The sequence below is a fragment of the Phacochoerus africanus genome, chromosome 8, assembly GCF_016906955.1.
Source record: "Phacochoerus africanus isolate WHEZ1 chromosome 8, ROS_Pafr_v1, whole genome shotgun sequence".
NCBI lineage: Eukaryota > Metazoa > Chordata > Mammalia > Artiodactyla > Suidae > Phacochoerus > Phacochoerus africanus.
In genome coordinates this window covers 7,127,982-7,147,188 of record NC_062551.1, presented here as the reverse complement: position 1 = coordinate 7,147,188, position 19,207 = coordinate 7,127,982, and the positions used below count along the sequence as shown (strand labels likewise).

Below are 19,207 nucleotides of genomic sequence, written 5' to 3'. Positions count from 1 at the left end.
GCTCTATATTATGAACAGTGAAAGAGCAAGTTGTTGTAAAATTCTGTTCTTTGAAAAAACTTGCAGTGCGTGTAACAGAGAAAGCGTGTGCATCCTGGAGAAAGGATGGGAGAAAAAAACGTGCCCATCTCTGTAGTCTCAAAGAACAATCAATGATGTCCTTTCTTCTAGAATGGCCATTTTTGCTTCCCACCTTGAGAACATTTATCCTCCCTCCCCTTTCCAGATTCCCATTTAAGTATGTTTTACAGTTAACTTACATCTGCTAAGGAAATAAAGAGTGAGCCAGGGAGTTCCCGTCATGGCGCAGTGCTTAACCAATCCAGCTAGGAACTATGAGGTTGCAGGTTTGATCCCTGACCTCACTCAGTGGGTTAAGGATCTGGCATTGCTGGGAGCTCTGGTGTAGGTCACAGAAGCAGCTTGGATCCGGCATTGCTGTGGCTGTGGCGTAGGCTGGTGGCTACAGCTCTGATTAGACCCCTAGCCTGGGAACTTCCACATGCCATGGGAACAGCCCTAGAAAAGACAAAAAGACCAAAAAAAAAAAAAAAAAGGTGAGCCAGGAAATGTGAAAATCCTAACCATGATTGCCCAATTCTGTAATAATCTCATATCCCCTCATAATATATGAAATAGTGGTAGTTAGGGATGTGCCCTACCCAGCTCTGGCTCTTATTTAAAGATCAAAGAAGGTAATATATGAATAGCTTTAAAACAAGAGTAAATCTAATCATTTAGATGAGTAATTATTACTCATCCCTTTCTATTTCCAAAGCAGATAGTCAAATTAACCTGACTGCTATCAGACATAGCTTAGCCTTCATAGGGCCATTGGCACAATTCTGGAAAGAATGGAAGCCTTTTATGAGTGTTGTTTAGCTTTAAAGATGCCATGTGCTATGCTGATCACAATTTCACCTTTTCTTGTTTTTTACTCATCTCTCTTCTAACTTAGCATGATAGAAAAAACTATCAGTGATTTATTTTTCTTTAATATTAGAGACCAAAAAATAGTACTTTATGCTATCATGCTATCAAGCAATTAGATCTCTGCTTTTTATGGCTTAAATAGCCTTTAAAAAGAAGTTTCCATATGTTAAAATTAGCATCTTTACAAATACTAGCACAGTCATTAAATGAAATGTTAACAGCAAAACAAAAACCATGATTAATCAAGTTGAATATTTTATTAAACGTTTCCTTATTTTTCTGCAAGACTGTTGCTTCACTGTATAAAAATAGCACCAGCAAACACAATATATTACGAAATTAAGATAGTAATGTTCTTCATTGACACTGTACAACTAACAAAAATTTTTCTCCAAAGCCAGTTATTTGCAGTGGAAAGTTCATTAAGTACTTTGACCCAAATCCAGGGGCGGCAAGCAAGTTACAATATTATATATATATAAGGCTTAAGGGAACAGTGTTATCCTTGAATTATGTAATTTTCTAAGTAGTTTTACCAAAGATAATTTCAAGAATTCTGAATATTCTACCTGGAGCCTAGTCTAAAAATCATAGAGTGCTGTGCAAAAGATGCATAGTGTTTATCTGAAGTTATTAGGGAGTTGAGGGGTATTTTTTTCTGGTAACATTGTTGTAAGTAGTTTCTTTTGCTAAAAGTTGCTTTTTAAAAATCTATCCACCACTAATTTAAGACAACTATGCTAGATTAAGTTGTTTCAAACTAGTTTATTTAGGGGTTCCACTTTTCACTCCTCAATAGATTTTATGTATTTCTCATATGCTTCTTCACTCATTAGTTCATCCAGTTCTGAAGGGTTACTGAGTGTCATCTTGATCAGCCAACCTGCAACCAAAAAAAAAAAAAGTATCTTATATTCCAAATTACCTTAAAGAAAAAGTCAAATTCATTCCAAATGTCAATTTTGAGTGCCTCAAAATTAACCTGTATTCTTACATAAATTGCTAATTTTTATTCAAAGGGCTTTAAATTTTATCCTTAAGAATCTCCTTGCAGGGAGTTCCCATTGTGGCTCAGCGGAAATGAATTTGACTAGTATCTGTGAGGATACAGGTTCCATCCCTGGCCTTGCTCAGTGGGTTAAGGATCCCACGCTGCCATGAGCTGTGATGTAGGTCACAGATGTGTCTCTGATCTGGTGTTGCTGTGGCATAGGCCAGTGGCTACAACTCCAATTCGACCCCTAGTCTGGGAACCTCCACATGCTACAGGTATGGCCCTAAAAAGACAAAAGAAGAAGAAGAAGAAAAGAACATCCTTGCATATAACTAGAAGAACCAGGGAGATTCTACCATAATGGATTAAGAATTCTTAGACTGTAATAAGCATTAAGAACTGACAATGAATGTAAAAAATGATGGATAAATTTTATACTGATTTGCAAAATGCAGATTGTATTTGATAGGCCATAATATGTAGATATTCCTTTTAGGAATATTACAGCTGTAAATTTATCAGAATTGCCAGCCATGCTATTTGGTTAAAAAAATTATTGCAGTCTCAAGTTAACATTTTTAAATCCCACAAAAAAAAAAAAAAAGAACTGACAATGAAGATGTTACATAAGGTTCCAAATATACAAAGCCAGTTATATCTTTCCATGGCAAAAGGAACAGTGGTGCTATAACTACTGAGATGCATGTCATTAAAAAGCAGTATAGGGAGTTCCCGTCGTGGCGCAGTGGTTAACGAATCCGACTAGGAACCATGAGGTTGCCGGTTCGGTCCCTGCCCTTGCTCAGTGGGTTGCCGATCCGGCGTTGCCGTGAGCTGTGGTGTAGGTTGCAGACGCGGCTCGGATCCCGCGTTGCTGTGGCTCTGGCGTAGGCCGGTGGCTACAGCTCCGATTCAACCCCTAGCCTGGGAACCTCCATATGCCGAGGGAGCGGCCCAAAAAATAACAACAACAACAACAAAAAAGACTAAAAATAAAAAAAAATAGAGATATTAAAAAAAAAAAAAGCAGTATAACTAGCAGAAAAATCCTTGGTGGGGGTCTCAATTCATCTATAAAATGAGAAAAAAGGGCTGCTGGCTTACCTTACTAGGTTATTATGAAGATGAAAATATGAGGCAAGTGAAAATTAATGCAATAAATATTATTTTCACTACTTACATCACATAATGTGACTGGATACTTTATGACTAAAGAGGTGAATACTTTGCAAGTGTTTCCATTGAGTCTACACTATGATACTAAGAATGCTGTAAAATAAGGCAGTTTTTTTTTATTGAGAGAGATCTTAAACCATAACCTTATATGTTCAGCTAATCTGTTTTTTAAATTAATTTTTATGTGCGTTTTCCTTTTTTAAAGCAGAATATCTTTATTTAGTACAAAGTATGAAAAGAAGTCACAATCAGCCAAAGCTTGCTTTAAACTCTAGATTAAACATTAACTGCAGTAAATAATCTTTTAAAAAATTCCTAGCAACAACTTACCATCTTCATAACAAGATTTGTTGACAAGTCCTGGATTTTCTGCTAGAGCTTCATTAATTGCAGTTACTTCTCCTGATAGAGGAGAATAGAGTTCACTAGCAGCTTTCACACTTTCCAAAGCACCGAACTCTTCTAAATTGAGAAAATTGAAGAAAATATAAATGTCAAAAGTTAGCAACCCCAAGACAAAATATGGAGAAGTAATCACATCTAATACAGTCATGATAAAAAGTTCTAAATATCCTTAATTAAAATGAAGTGACATACCTCATCAGATCAACCTTCCTGCATATAACAAGTAAAAACCCTTAAGCAAAACCTGATGTAGAGTGACCAAAAGGGGGGTCAGTCCTTGAAAGAAAGGACCCAACGTGGGTGAGATCTTCATTTATACAGTTTGTAAAGTGGCAAGAAGTAGAGATGAAATTCTAGAAAGAGTAAAGTACTCTCTGGTTTAGAAAAAAAAGTACTCAACCAGAAGATCTTAAAATGACCCAAAGACCCACATGTTGGAATTAGCAGAGAACCTTACAGTAGCTATTATAAGTAAGAGAGACTAAAAGGAGAGCCCCAAACTCTGCCTGGGTCTCTGATGACCCCTGAACCATTGTGCATAGGGAAGAAGCCAAGTGTCCTAGCCAAGGCTAAAAGAATCAAACTAAGATTTTAGCTGCCACCCACCACAAGGGAGACAAATGTTTTACAGTATGGGTAAAAAAGGTCAAGAAAAAAACTGTGAAAACCAACAAAAGCCCAAGTTTCTACCTTAGGAAGTAAGAAAAAGAGCACATTAAATCTAAGCAGGTTGGAGGAAGATACAAAAGAACAAATGAGTTTCCCTTGTGGCACAGTGGAAACAAATAAATCTAACTAGGAACCATGACATTGTGGGTTTGCTCCCTGGCCTTGCTCAGTAGGTTAAGGATCTGGCATTGCCGTGAGCTGTGGTGTAGGTCGCAGATGCGGCTTGGATCTGATGTTGGCTGTGGTATAGGCCGGCCATTACAGCTCCAATTCAACCCCTAGCCTCAGAACCTCCCTATGCCGAGGGTGCGGCCCTAAAAAGCAAAAAAAAAAAAAAAAACAAACAAACAAACAAAAAAAACCCAAACCAACAAAAGAACAAATGAAATGGAAAATAGAGAAAATTCAACATAGTAAAAATTTGGTTCTTTCAAAAGGTTGATAAAATAGCCAGTAAGACAATTGAGAAAATCACCACATATGAAGGAATAAAAAAGGATTCTTTACTACAGATCTTATGGATATAAAAGGATAATTAGTGAAAAACAATGATCATCTTTATGCTGAATATAACAACATGAAATGGAAAAATTCCTAAAAAAAAACTTCACTAACAAAATCAATGTAAGATAATATAGACTATCTGAATATCTTTTAAAGAAATTAAATTTATACAAAAAGCTTCTCACAAAGAAATCTGGCTCATATTCCACTGGTTCTATTATTTAGGCAGAGCTTGTGTGCCTGCCTGCTTTCACCTCTCACAAGTGTCCTATCTTAATAAATCTTTCTTGCCTATCAAAAAACATTCTATCAAACTTTTAAAGAAATAGTACTAATCTTGCACATTCTTTCAGAAAAAGAAAATATGTGGGAACTTTGGAAAAGTTATTCTGTGAGGCCTATACAACAGATTCCAAAATTTGACAAAGCCATTGTAAGAAAAGACCAGTATCTCTCATGAACATAATGAAAATGTTATTAGCAAATCAAACCAAGCAGTATGTTTGTTTGGTGGTAGGGGCCGTTTTGGCTGTGCCTGTGGCATGAAGAAGGTCCCTGGCCAGGGTCTGAACCTGTGCCATAGTAGTGACAGTACCTAATCCTTAACCTGCTGAGCCACCAGGGAACTCCAGCCATGTTTGTTTTGTTTTGTTTTTTGGTCTTTTTTTTTTTTTGCTTTTTCGGGGCCGCACCTACAGCAAGTGCAAGTTCCCAGGCTAAGAGTCGAATTGGAGCTGCAGCTGCCAGCCTACAGCACAGCTCACAGTAATGCTAGATCCTTAACCCACTGAACCACAATGGGAACTCCCAGCCATATATTTTAAAAGAGATAATTTCTGCATCATGACAACCAGAACTGCAAGGTTGGTTCAACATTCAGAAATGAATCATCACTTATCACATTAACAATCTATCATATCAAAAGACAGAGAAAATAATTTGACAAAAATTCGACATCCATGCACGGTAATTCTCAGCAAACTAGATATAGAAAGGAACCTCTTCAACTGATGATGGGCATCTATGAAAAACCCCAAAGCTCAATATCATACCTAATGATGAAATGTTAATGCTTCCTCTCCTAAGGTCAGGTCTACTCTTACCACTTTTATTCAACATTATCCTGAGAGGTCTGGACAGTGCAATAAAGCAAGAGAAGAAACAGAATGCATAAAGACTGAAAGTTAGAAATACAACTTTTATATTATTGCTTACATGAAAGATTCAAAGGAATCTACAAAGCTCTACAACAGCCAGTGAATAAAGCCTGAACATGAAAGTTAAAACTGTATGAAATTTAAAGAAGATACGGAGAATATCTTTGTTAACCTTGGTATAGGCCAGAGTGCCCCACTTTCTCAGTTCACAGTGCCCCTAGTGTTTCAGTCAAAGTTTTATGGTGATCCCTAGACCAAAACAAACACCTAACATCTCAGTTTATTAAGAGGTCAGGTCCAAACTACTTAGTAAAAAATCTTCATTCTTAATTACAGTTTACAGATATGTGTGTCTGGTGCATACCCTGTAAGTTCTCCACTGGGGAATTAGGTCACACCAACTGCTGCTCTACCTGATGTTCCATGCTGACTATACTGTACTTGTTTCAAAGATATGTGTTACCCAAAGTAATACAATAAGATCGAACATTGAAATTGTTAACTGCATTGAATATTTATTTGTGCTGTGTCCAACAAATGTTAAAAATTAAAAATAACCCAAAGCACCTCATGGCACAGGTATACAGTCTGAGAACCACAGAGACAAAGATTTCTTAGAGAAGGCACAATGTCCTATACAAAAATATGGCAAAGTATTCATAAAATACACTATCTGGAAAAGGACTTGTGTCTAGAATTTATTAAAGGATGCCTAAAAAAAAACCACTGGTAAAAAGATAACTCAAATAAAAAATAAGACACTTCACAAAAAAAAGATGTGAGTGGCAAAAAGCACATGGAAAGAAAGATGCTAAAAATATAAAATGGTGTAACTACTTTGGTAAACTGGTTGGTAGTTTCTTATAAAGTTAAACATATACATACACTGTAAGACAAATTCCACTTACCCAAGAGAAAGGAAGACAAAGACATATACCACTAAAATCTATCAATAGGAGAAAGGATAAAAATATGTTATATTCGTACAATGGGATATTTTCTGGCAATAAAAAAGCAAATTACTGATCATTCAATATGAATGATTCTCAAAATCATGACATTAGACAAAAGAAGCCAGACATGGGAGTTCCCGTTGTGACTCAGCAGCTTAAGAAACCAGCAAGTATCCATGAGGATGCGGTTTGATCCTGGCCTCGCTCAGTGCCTTAAGGATCCAGGGTTTCCACAAGCTGTGGCATAGGTCACAGATGTGGCTTGGACCTGGCGTTATTGTGGCTGCAGTGTAGGCTGGCAGCTGCAGCTGCAATTGTACCCCTAGCCTGGGAACTATAATATGCTGCAGGTACAGACCTAAAAATAAAGAGCCGGACAATACATTTTTAAGCACAAGATATAGGTTCATGCTGCTCATTTGCTATAAAGAAATGTTCAGAAACTTCTGATACCCTGTTTCAGGGCAGCGGAGTGGGTACACAGAATAAAATATGATTAAAGAAAACAAGAATATACAGAAAAAAAGAAAAATGAATAAAGATTGTCAATCACAAGGGACTTACTACATGAGAAGAGGTTTCTAGGAATACCTTCAAAATGAGAGATATGGCCTATATTATATAACGGCTAAACAGGATATTGAGAGCCAGGAAGCAGAAAAAGTTTAAATTAAAAAGATAAATAAGAGAGAAAGTTTAAACAGAAAAAGACATGACTGACACTGTCAAAGATATTTAGAAAACAGATACTTAAATTCTGTAGGGCTATCATATATGTCAAGGAACCCATGAATAATATACGTGGTTCTGCTGGCTGACATTTATCAAGCACTAATCTTATGCTGGACATTATGCTAATTTCCCCCCCCCCTTTTTTTTTTTAAATTTAATGGCCGCACACAGATCTGAGCCACAGCTGTGACTTACGCCACAAGTGCAGCAACACAGGATCTTTAACCCATTAAGCCCCACCAGGAATTGAACCTGCACCTCCTGCAGCAACCTAAGCCACTGCAGTTGGATTCTTAACCCACTGTGCCATGGTGGGAACTGCACTAATTTCATATTTAATCCTAAAACTATTATATGAGGTAAGCTTTATTATCCTAACCTACAAATGAGACCTGTATTAATTTCCCCAGAATCACACAGCTGACATGTTGAAGGGCCAGGATTTAAAACTAGATTTTGACTCATGGAGTTCCCGTCGTGGCGCAGTGGTTAACGAATCTGGCTAGGAACCATGAGGTAGCAGGTTTGATCCCTGGCCTCGATCAGTGGGTGAAGGATCCAGCGTTGCCGTGAGCTGTGGTGTAGGTCGCAGACGTGGCTCAGATCTGGCATTGCTGTGGCTGTGGTGTAGGCTGGCAGCCATAGCTCTGATTCGACCCCTAGCCTGGGAACCTCCATATGCCGTGGGAGTAGCTCAAGAAAAAGGCAAAAAGACAAAAAACAAAAAAAAACCCCACTAGATTGACTCATGAGCCCATGTTCTTTCCTGATATTCTTTACTGCCTCCAAAGAAAAACAAATTTTATTTCTTAAACTTCAGCAGTGTGTGGCAGGGAGGGTGCTAAGAGCCATTTCCCTCTACTTCCTACATTTCATATAAAGGCTAAAAATGCTTATTATTCTCCTCACCATTATTTCTTACAATTAAGGGTGGCAGTGCAACCCAGACCTGGTGAAACAGATGAGAAAAGATGTACCAAGAGATTCCTGGTTGAAATGTTTTTTCCCAATTAAGAGATGAAGAAGGAGAGACTGTCCTCTTCCTGCTTTTGCCTTGTGTCATTTGAGAATGTGATGCCTGAAGAGTCTGCTATTTTATGACCTTTGGCACGCTAAGGCAGGAGGAGTACCAGAGGTTATGTCCTTGCTAACCTTCTGTAGCTACCTATTTCCAGGGCTGCTGCTTCAAGATATAACGAAGCCCTGTTCATTCTACTCTGATTTACGTTTCCTCATACTTGAGGAAAAAGCACTGTAAATGATCCTGGGTGCAAACAAGTTATCATTCAAGTTTAAGAAAATTCATGGCATGAATCATGTCAAACCAGGTTGAGAAAAAACCCTCACCTTGTTTGTTCAATTTTGTCCCAACTTCGGGCAGACTACAGTAAACAACATCTCCCAAAGCTTCCTTTAAAACAAAAAAACACAAACCTTTAAGAAATCAAATTAAACCTAGAAAACAGGAACAAACCAAACACTGAAAACTTTTAATTCAGATAATACATACTTTATACTTAAAGGGCCACATTCTTTGGTTTTTCTTAGAGAACACTTTATGCTTTTCCACCTCTTCAGTTTTTTGTGTTCTTTTTTGCCATTTCTTGGGCCGCTCCCTTGGCATATGGAGGTTCCCATGCTAGGGGTCGAATCGAAGCTGCAGCCACCCACCTACGCCACAGCAACGCAGGATCCGAGCCGCGTCTGCGACCTATACCACAGCTCACGGCAACGCCGGATCCTTCACCCACTGAGCAAGGCCAGGGATCGAACCCGCAACCTCCTGGTTCCTAGTCGGATTCGTTAACCACTGAGCCATGACGGGAACTCCTCCACCTCTGCAGTTTTACGGAGATGGTTTCCCCTACTGCATCTGCTGAAATCCTACACGTTGACTCAGTACCTCACAGTGCTTATACCGTGACTCTAATAAGAAGTGATCTCTCCGTCACGTGAGTGGCCTTGAACCACTCAAGTCATCCATCATGTAATGTTTTGTATGTTGTTTTCCAGGTAGGTGATTCCCCCTCATAGAGAAACTCCAGGAGGTAAGGACAATCAATACTTATGCAATATTTCAACACAGCATTCTGTACTGGGCCTCAGTAGGTACAGAGATATGCCAATAAAGATCCACCTAGGACTGATACTCTTCTAAGGGCCTTTAAAGGGCTCAAAATACCAAGGGGACAATTTTCAAAAGGTAAAGACAATCCACTTTAGGCAAGAGAAGACTGTTTTCAGTATTTCAACACAATCTAATACCTGTGCAAAATTGCTGATTCCTACTGTTCCAATGCCGTTTTCTGTTGTTATCCATTCATGTTTGTCTGTGAATTTTCGCACTAAAATAGAAGAGAAGTATTTTAGAAAAGTAGTGGCATCACTTCTTAAAAACTTTTTTTTTCCTATCAATGCTGTCAAAAGATAAGACCTTCCTAGTATTTGTGTTTGACTTATTGGCACTGACTTTCTGCTGTGGCACAGTGTATTAAGGATCCAACTTGTCTCTGTGGCATTACCAGTTCAATCCCCAGAAAGGGTTAAGGATCCATCATTGCTGTATCTGTGGCGCAGGCTGCAGACGCTTGGATTCCATCCCTGGTCCAGGAACTTCCATATGCTGCAGGTGTGGCAGAAAAAGAAAAAAAATAAAAATAAATAATGTGCCTATTTAGGTAGAGCTGTGTAGACTCTTAATAGGAATAAAACCGACCTGAAAAATTATAACTTGACTAAGTTCGTGATTTCACTTTAAATTCAAGCCTGCCCTTAAAGTGGCTACTATGGTTTAAAGAAGCAAATTATAGGATCAGAACTCAACAGTCACCTCAGAACTAAGACATTAACGAGTGGAAAGGCAAGCTCTGCTTCCACCAACATCCACTAGACAGGTTAGCCCTTGGCTTTATAGAGCTGCTTCTCTTCAAAGACATGGTCAAACTATTCAATGATCCCTTGAAGAAAAACCTACCAAATTTCAAGTCTTTAAAAAAAAAATTACTTAGGATTTAATGTTAAAAGTGTTTACTTTAAAGAATAAATTTTTAGGAGTTCCCGTTTGTGGTGCAGCGGAAACTAATAGGACTGGGAAGCATGAGGTTGCAGGTTCGATCCCTGGCCTCACTCAGTGGGTTAAGGATCCGGCGTTGCCATGAGCTGTGGTGTAGGCAGCAAACGTGGCTCAGATCTGGCATTGTTGTGGCTGTAGGGTAGGCTGGCAGCCATAGCTCCAATTAGACTCCTAGACTGGGAACCTCCATATGCCGCGGGCGTGGCCCTAAAAAGACAAAAGTAAATAAATAAATAATAATAATAAATAAATTTTTAAAAAAGCATTTGTTATCTTCTTAGGTACATACCACATTCTGAAGTGTAGTACTTTTCCAATAATAAATAAGTTAATAAGATAATAATAAAGTTAATAACAAAATGGTTCATTAAATCTAATCCTTTTTTGGTCTTTTGTCTATACCACAACTACAGCAACTTGGGATCTGAGCCACATCTGGGACCTGCACTTCAGCTCATGGCAACGCCAGATCCTTAACCCACTGAGTGAGGCCAGGGATCAAACTGCATCCTCATGGATACTAGTCAGATTTGTTTCTGCTAAGCCACAATGGGAACTCCCTAATACTGTTTTAAAATACAAATTGCTGGTTTCCTCTTACCCCTTACCTAAAAGATAGGTATACTTATATTAAATTGCTTTGATTGCCTAGCTGTGATATGCAGCAGAATGTAAAGTTATTAACATTACTTTCTTTTACCTCTAATCATTAAAAAACTTTAATTTCTGGAGTTCCCCCTGTGGTTCAGTAGGTTAAGTATCTAGCATTACAAGGAGGGTGCGGCTCGGATCCTGCTTTGCTGTGGCGTAGGCCGGCAGCTGCAGCTCCAGTTCACCCCTTAGCCTGGGAAGGTCTGTATGCCACAGGTGCAGCTCTAAAAAGAAAGTAACAACAACAAAACCCAAAAAACTTTAATGTCATACTCTTCAACGGAAGAGGTTGCAAAATCTGTCAGAGTAAATTGCTTTGCTTCATTCCATTTCAAATTACCGAGTACTTCGGGTCAGTCTGTTGTTTCCCTAAGGTTAAGGTTTGTACTTAGTGTTCTCACTATAGCACTCTCCCCATCACCTTTTTTTTGACTCAGATATTAACTTAGAAGCTTTTCCCGCCAGGAGCCTTACCTAGCCTCTCGAGGGTGGGTCCCAGGGCCATCCAACCTGCTCCCCTAGCACTCTGCACCACTTTCCCACCCTGACCCCCAACACACTTAACATGCTGTAGACACAGCCTTTCATCAGTTTCCTCCAGGCAATAGACCAAGGACAAAGCAAGCAAAAGCAGGGTTTACCTCATTTCTATTCTCAGTTCTAAACACAATGCTGGGCATATAGCAAATACTCAAAAGTTGGTGTGAAGTAATTTTTTTTTTTTTTTGTCTTTCTGCCTTTTCTAGGGCCGCTCCCTCGGCACATGGAGGTTCCCAGGCTAGGGGTCCAATCTGAGCTGTAGCCGCCGGCCTACACCACAGCAACACCAGATCCAAGACACGTCTGCTACCTACACCACAACTCATGGCAACGCCAGATCCTTAACCCACTGAGCAAGGCCAGGGATCGAACCCACAACCTCATGGTTCCTAGTCGGATTCGTTAACCACTGAGCCATGATGGGAACTCTGCGAATCTTTTAAAGTTTAAGAGGATTCTCACTCAGCAAAATATCTAGTACATAGATAACCTTAGTATAGTAAGAGTGCCCTCATACTCAGTTTAGCAACTGAGCAACCGTAAGTTTAGAGGAAAAGGCGGCAACATTGAAGGTAAATGTACCTAGGTCCCCTTGACTTCAAAGGCCATTAAATCTTTGTACTAGGCCATGCAATTTAGGCTAAAGACAATGATTAGTTCAATTCTCCTTTAACCCTTGGCCCAACAGGAGAAAAGTGGACAGGAGAATAGGTAAATAATTACTTTCTTCTGAGCCTTGGAAAGCATGGGTTTTGGCCCAGAAAATTAGGCATTTTGAATAATTTAGTAAAAGTTTGCATTTTCCTCCTTTCAAAGTTACTAAGTCAGATAAACTATATTAACATTTGGTCAATTTTCCACTATTTATTTGATTCTATACACTAATATTTAAAAGCAAGTAACACATTATAGGTACAGCAGTTACACATTATTTCATTGCATCCAACAAGTCTGTAAAGTAGGGACTGTCATTTCCATTCTTCTGGTCAGACTCAGAAAAGTTAAGTGACTCTGCCCAAGACCACATAGCTCATAAGGCGTGGAGCCAAAACTGGAACTCATTCTCTGGTATTAATGAAAACCTAGATGTTCAACTAGATCATGGGTACTGATATTTTGGGCAATATTTAATTAGATAACGTGAAAATGCATAAAGCTAGTGACAGTATAACGCTGAATATCCAAAAAACATACACTTGAAATTCAGTTCTTATCTGAGAAACGGTTTTACTTTATACTCAAATGGCTAATGCGTTGCTGCGTGGGCACCAACAGAGCTGAGGGATTATACTCTGCAGTAACTGTCAAGTATTGGTGCAAGAAGAAACCCGTTTTTCCGCTGGGATAGCTTGTACTAAAGGGGCACAGATGGCCCAGACAATTAGGGGCAGGTGTCCCAGTTAAGTCCTCAGTTCAGCCTAACACACATCCATGCATGACTCAATATATACTTTAGCAGAACGTTCTATGTAGTAGAGTCCATCCACTCTATCTCACTGTTCCAGGAAAAGCTGTCTTCAAAGTGAGGCTGGTTTAGCTAGTAAAGACCTAGAACCAGTGCTTTAAATTTCAGTAGATGCTCTTGCTTTAATTTTGCTTAAGAATTCTCAGTGACGATCCGTGTAGCAAAGTAGAGCCTATTATTTCTCTCCATTCTTAGGGTCCACCATGCTCACAAACGCGAGAAACCTAAGGTCACGAAGGAGCCCAGACACGCTTGCCCGGGTCTCCAGCAGCGAGAAGCTGCCGTTCCTGCAGGAACCAGCCTCGAGTGTTCGCCAGGCCTCCGGGTCCTCCAGCTCCCGGCCATCAGGACAATGGCTGCAGGGTCGTCCATGCCACTTAAGCAGGGGAGCAGCGGCCACGCAACACGGGATCCCAGGAATAAAAAGGGTGCGCAGGGGTCGTCCCGCTTGACCCGAGCGATCAGTAGCGGGGATCCGAGGTAAGGGTCGAGGCCCTAGCTTCCCTCCAGGCAGCCCTGCCAGCCCCACGTGCCCGCCCGCACTTACCCGAGAGCAGAGCAGGGCTGGTGCGCAGCAACCGGATGGCGCCCGCCTGCAGCCCCCAAGGCCGCGGCAGGCAGGGCGCTGCGGGCGCAGAGACGGCGCGTAGGTTGGAGACTGCAGCCCGCAGAGTCCGAGCCGCTCGCAGCGCCATGTTCGCAGGGGTACAGAGGGTCGCGACGGAGCACCTCCAGCACCCCGGCCACTGGGGGGCGGGGCGGAGTGGGGGCGGGCTTAGGCCTAAGCCGGCGCGAGCCGGAGCGAGCTGGCTGGATTGGGGCTCGGGGGCGGGGCCCCAGGCGGGGCGGGGCAGGTCCCGATAGGCCTATACGCGGGAGGGGTGTGTCCCGGAAAGGGCGGGGCTGCGGAGCGGGGGACTAGCGCTGCAGGGCAGAGCCCGGGCTCGTAGGGGGCGGGGCCTCCCGGGGAGGGACGGAGGAAGGCCTTTGGGCGTCGCTTCTAGGCTGGGGAACTGGCTACGTCAGCTGTTCTGGCCTCCCTCTGGGCGGTGCGGAGGGCTCCAGGCAAGGGTGGTTCTGCTGGGCTCTCGGGCTCTGGTAACCCGAGGGGACGCAGGGTTCTCCTAGTCCTGTTAAAAGGTGCGGTTCCGTCCTTCTGCAGAGGATCAGGGTCCCCCAGAGCAGAGATTCATAGCAGGTCCAAACGATCATTCCACCCAAAGATGGTTGTTGGGCATTAGTCAAAAGCGCTCTGACCCAAATGCAGTTTCTCTTTGACTTTCTGAAATTTTGAAAACCGTCCAGGAACCCACTTTATTACCTTGCAAATCCCCAAAGACCCATGGTCCCCAAACAGGACACACAGACTCATGAGACACAGAGGGACAAGGACTTGAACAAGGGTCAGGAGTGGCTTCTTGCTGGAGTGTGGAGTGGAGCCAGTCAGCTAATGCTGGAGCAATCAAAAGGCAGGGAGTTGAGACCCATCTGATCAGTTCCTTACTTCAGCAGTCCTGGGAGGAAAGCCTTTCGAGAAAAGCAGAAGACTCATCCCACCCAATCCAAGGAGGCAGGAAATAATTAAGTTTTGGGAAAGACCTCACCTTTAACACAGATTTTATGGGGAGGGCATGAATCAGCAAGGAAGCATTGGAGTAAAAGACAAGTAAAAAGCACCTCTATCTCCACACTTTCAGTGTTACAAAGTGGACACCATTCTCTTTTTAAAAAGCTCCAAACCCTTCAGGCAGGTATTATGGTTAACTAACTCGCCCAGGGTGGAATGGGGAAGGCATTTTGTGGCTTAAGCAGCTACTAGGTGGCAGTAGCAGAACTTCACTTCTGATTCACAACCAACTGCTTTATTATTATTTTTTTATTTATTTAATTAATTTTTTTTTGTTTTTTGTTTTTTTGCTCTTTAGGGCCAGACCCACAGCATATGGAGGTTCCCAGGCTAGGGGTTGAATCGGAGCTACAGCTGCTCGCCTACACCATAGCCACATCAATGCCAGATCTGAGCCACATCTGCAACCTACACTACAGCTCACGGCAACTGCCTGATCCTTAACCCATTGAGCAAGGCCAGGGATTGAACCCACAACCTCATAGGTCCTAGTTGGATTTGTTTCCGCCCTGCCACAGTGGGAACTCCCACAATCGACTGCTCTTAAACTCTGTTCTACTTGCCTCTCTTTGGGATGCTGCCTGGCTCACAGTGGTCTACTCTAATCTCCAGATCTTAGTTTCCATAATGTCAGTGTTCTGTTTTTAGTGTTTTGTTATAAGCCAGTGCAGCATAATGAAAGCTATGCTCTAAAATATTTATTCCCAGCTCCTCTGATTCATTTGGTGCAAAGAAAAAGATCACGTATCACTGTGTGGGTTATATCACAGTTCCTTATGCCAAAGCAACAGGAAATGTGTTTTATTTTTCAATTGTAGAAAATGTTGAGAAAATAAAAAAAAAATTTTCCCAGCTGGTTTTCTTTGTAACATCCATGGCTTGAGATCTGAAAGGTTGTCTCATTGCACAGTTGGTACAGGCACCTTAAAATGCAGGTGGTCATTTCTTTCAGGTGTCTCATAGAGTCCAGCTCATCTCTTTGAGTGAGGTTTTTTTTTCTCTCAAAACAATGCAATTGAAGGAGTTTCTTTTTTCTTTTCTTTCTTTCTTTTTTTTTTTTTTTGCTTTTTAGGGCCACACCTGCAGCACATGGAGATTCCCAGGCTAGGGGCTGAATCAGAGCTGCAGTTGCTGCCCTATACCACAGTCACAGCAACATGGGATCTGAGCCAAGTCTGCAACCTACCTCACAGCTCACAGAAACACCAGATTCCCGACCCACTGAGTAAGGCCAGGGATGGAACCTGCATCCTCATGGTTACTAGTTGGGTTCATTTCCATCACACCACAATGGGAACTCCTCCAATTTGTTATTACAGTTAATAGAGAAGTGAAGAGTAGATGGGAAAGATGGGAGAGAGAGGTGTAGAATTTACAACTTTTCCAAATCTTAGAAATTTTCTTGTTTAAAACAAACAGACTGTATGTATCAGGGCAGATTTCTGTACTAGTTTTTCAGGAGACGTGTGCACCTTGCTCTGACTTATTTGATGAGTATCTGCTTATATAGCTCATGTTTATATCTGACACAATAAAGAATGGATGGTAGGCTTGGGTGGATAGAAAATAAATCCCCAAGGTTTTTTGTGTATTGCCATGTTATGTGTCTCTCTGTTTATAAAGGATTTTGGCTTTTGATTGTCAGGGTAGTAGGGTGGGATCCTGGTTCAACCATTATAAAAGGATATTTAAGCTGTCATCCAGATAGGGTTTAGCTAGCTGTTTAAAGATCTCATCAAGTGTGAATGTTCCTCTCATCTTTCTGCACTGACATCTTCAGGTTGTCTTCCGTGGTCTCAAGATAGCTGTCAAAGTTACAGCAATCTTACTCAAAATAGACATGTTGGATTTTATTAGCAAGCAGACCTTTCCCAGAAGTACCCTCATTTTCCATTGGCCATACTGGGTCATGTGGCCACTCTAAACAGCTCATTATCAAGGGCTATGATTACCATTACTAAGACAAATCAAGATTTACTTTAAGGTGGCTATAGGGTCACTTTACCGTAAGTCTTATGGAGGAGGGGTAGTGGCTGCCTGAAAAAATTGGGATTCTGGGAATTCCCATTGTGGAGCAGTGGAAGTGAATCCGACTGGGAACCATGATGTTGTGGGTTTGATCCCTGGCCTCGCTCAGTGGGTTAAGGATCCGGAGTTGCTGTGAACTGTGATATAGATCGCAGATTTGGCTTGGATCCCACGTGGTATAGGCCGGCAGCTATAGCTCAGATTCAATTCCTAGCTTAGGAACTTCCATGTGCCACAGGTGAGGCCCTAAAAAGGCAAAAAAAAAAGGGGGGGGGATTAATTAGGATTCTGATAGCAAGGAGGAAAGCATGAAATGGATTTGGGACAGTCAACCTAGAGTATCTGCTACAATGGGTGTGTGAGGAAGAGTGACAAGAGGATAGGAGAGGATTTTCAAGGTGTTTCTCCTGCATAGGAGAGGGGAAATATGCGCTTATTCACATAGACACTTGGAAGACTTTTATTATCCAGATGTGTGATCCCCAGAATTTAAAGCATGTTTGCCAAGTCTGACAGCACATTGGAATCCCCTGGGCGGCTTTAAAAAATACTGATTCCTGGGACCCAGAGATTCTGATACATTGGAATGAAGTCTGGGGTTTCTAGTGTGTAGCCAAGATAAGAACAACTAGTGTAACCAACATCAAATGCTATCACTTACATGTGGAATCTAAAAAAAGGACACTGAACTTCATCGCAGAACAGATACAGACTCACAGACTTTGAAAAACTTATGGTTTCCAAAGGAGACAGGTTGGCAGATGGGGAGATGCACTGAGGATTTGGGATGGAAATGCTATAAAATTTGGTTGTGATGATTGTTGTACAAGTATAAATGTAATAAAATTCATTGAGTAATTTTTTAAAATGAAATAAAATAAAATTTATGTGAAATGAAAAAAAAAAAAAAAAAAGAACCACTAGTGTAGATAAAACAACTCCTAAGTATCTCCTAAGGGACATTAGCCCTGACTGAGGTGCTGAAATACCAGATGCCTTGGTCATAGGGGTTTGGGAATTATCACACACTTTATTGCTCACACTCATCTCATCCCAGGAGACTCACAGTGCACATTTAGCATATTAAAAGCTCTAACAACTCCCAAGTTATAGACTTGTGTATCTAGTTTTTCCCACATTTAATCTAGAAACATTTTGGGGAGGATGACACCTGTTATGAGTTGAATTGTGTCCCCTAAAGAGATAGACTGAAATCCTAACCCCCACACTGGGGAGAAGGCCATGTGACAAGAGGCAGAGGTTAGAATGATGCATCTACAAGCCAACGAACCTCAAGGGTTGTTAGCAAATGCTAGAAGCTAGAAGAGATTTCCTCTGTAGAGCCTCCCGAGGGAGTATGGCCCTGGTGAGAACTTGATTTTGGACTTCTATCCTCCAGAACTGTGGAGAACAAAATTCTGTTGTTTTAAGCTCCACTGTTTGTGGTACTTTGTTCTGGCAGCCCTAACAAACTAATATGACACTCATTGGGCTCTCTTGGACACAGTTTGAGAAACCCTGAACTAGAATCTGAATTCAAAGGCAACTCCTGACCTACCAAGAAGATGAAATAACTAGTCTTATTATTTTTCCACAAACTCTAGACCATATTTGTTTTATTTCTAGGAGGAAATATATTTGAACAAACACTCTATCATGGTGGTGGCAACTGCGTGTATGTAGGTATGTATTTTTCTTCTTTATTTATTTATTTATTTATTTTACTTGCCAGGCTTCTATGGACACAGAAAAATATTGACCTGGAGAGACATTATAGAATCACTGGTAGGCACAGGAACAAGGTACTGGTCTTCCCCCATTCTACAGATGACGGTATGTGGACCAGCAGCTTAAACTTGGGGCACAGATGATTCCAGTTGAGGGGGCCAGGCCTCTGACAGCCGCTCAGCCTGCTCACTGCTGCTTCTGGGCACCTGCCCTTTACACTTAATGCCCAGGAAACTGAGTATCTTCATCAGTAGCACATCGACGATCTCACCTTCCTCCGACAGCTACAGAGGGAGAAACAACAATGCGATTTAGGTAGAGCCATTCTCTTTGGGGGCTTTTCTTTCTAAGGGAAACTATTATTTACTGTCCATTTTGGTCCCTGCCAAAGTCACTTCACTGTTTAGAGTTTCTTATGTGTTGGAACTGACCTCCTTCCGAGAATCCCAAGGGTGTTCGGTCTCACCTTTATCCTCGGGGCGCTCCTTCTTTCCCTCTGTTGAGAATGACAAAATGGCCTTCACCAATACCCACAGAGACTGTTAGGAATTTGGGTACAAAGACCTCATGCA

At 41.3% G+C, this 19,207-nt stretch overlaps 2 protein-coding genes across 2 annotated transcripts in view; both read right to left on the bottom strand.

Moving 5' to 3' along the window:
* Positions 1 to 1,678: 1,678 nt before the first annotated feature.
* Positions 1,679 to 14,052, bottom strand: GCSH (glycine cleavage system protein H). Its single transcript, XM_047793265.1, has 5 exons — positions 13,800 to 14,052; positions 9,789 to 9,868; positions 8,871 to 8,934; positions 3,434 to 3,565; positions 1,679 to 1,816 (listed from the first exon to the last, which is right to left on the bottom strand). The coding sequence occupies exons 1-5, from the start codon at positions 13,945 to 13,947 to the stop codon at positions 1,719 to 1,721; spliced, it is 522 nt and encodes a 173-aa protein (XP_047649221.1). The 5' UTR covers positions 13,948 to 14,052; the 3' UTR covers positions 1,679 to 1,718.
* Positions 14,053 to 18,649: 4,597 nt separating this feature from the next.
* Positions 18,650 to 19,207, bottom strand: part of LOC125132463 (polycystic kidney disease protein 1-like 2) — a 102,703-nt gene continuing 102,145 nt past the window's right edge. The window contains exon 42 of the mRNA XM_047789733.1: positions 18,650 to 18,919. Coding sequence (XP_047645689.1) covers positions 18,758 to 18,919 — 162 coding nt within the window. The 3' untranslated portion in view covers positions 18,650 to 18,757. The remainder of the gene's footprint in view (positions 18,920 to 19,207) is intronic.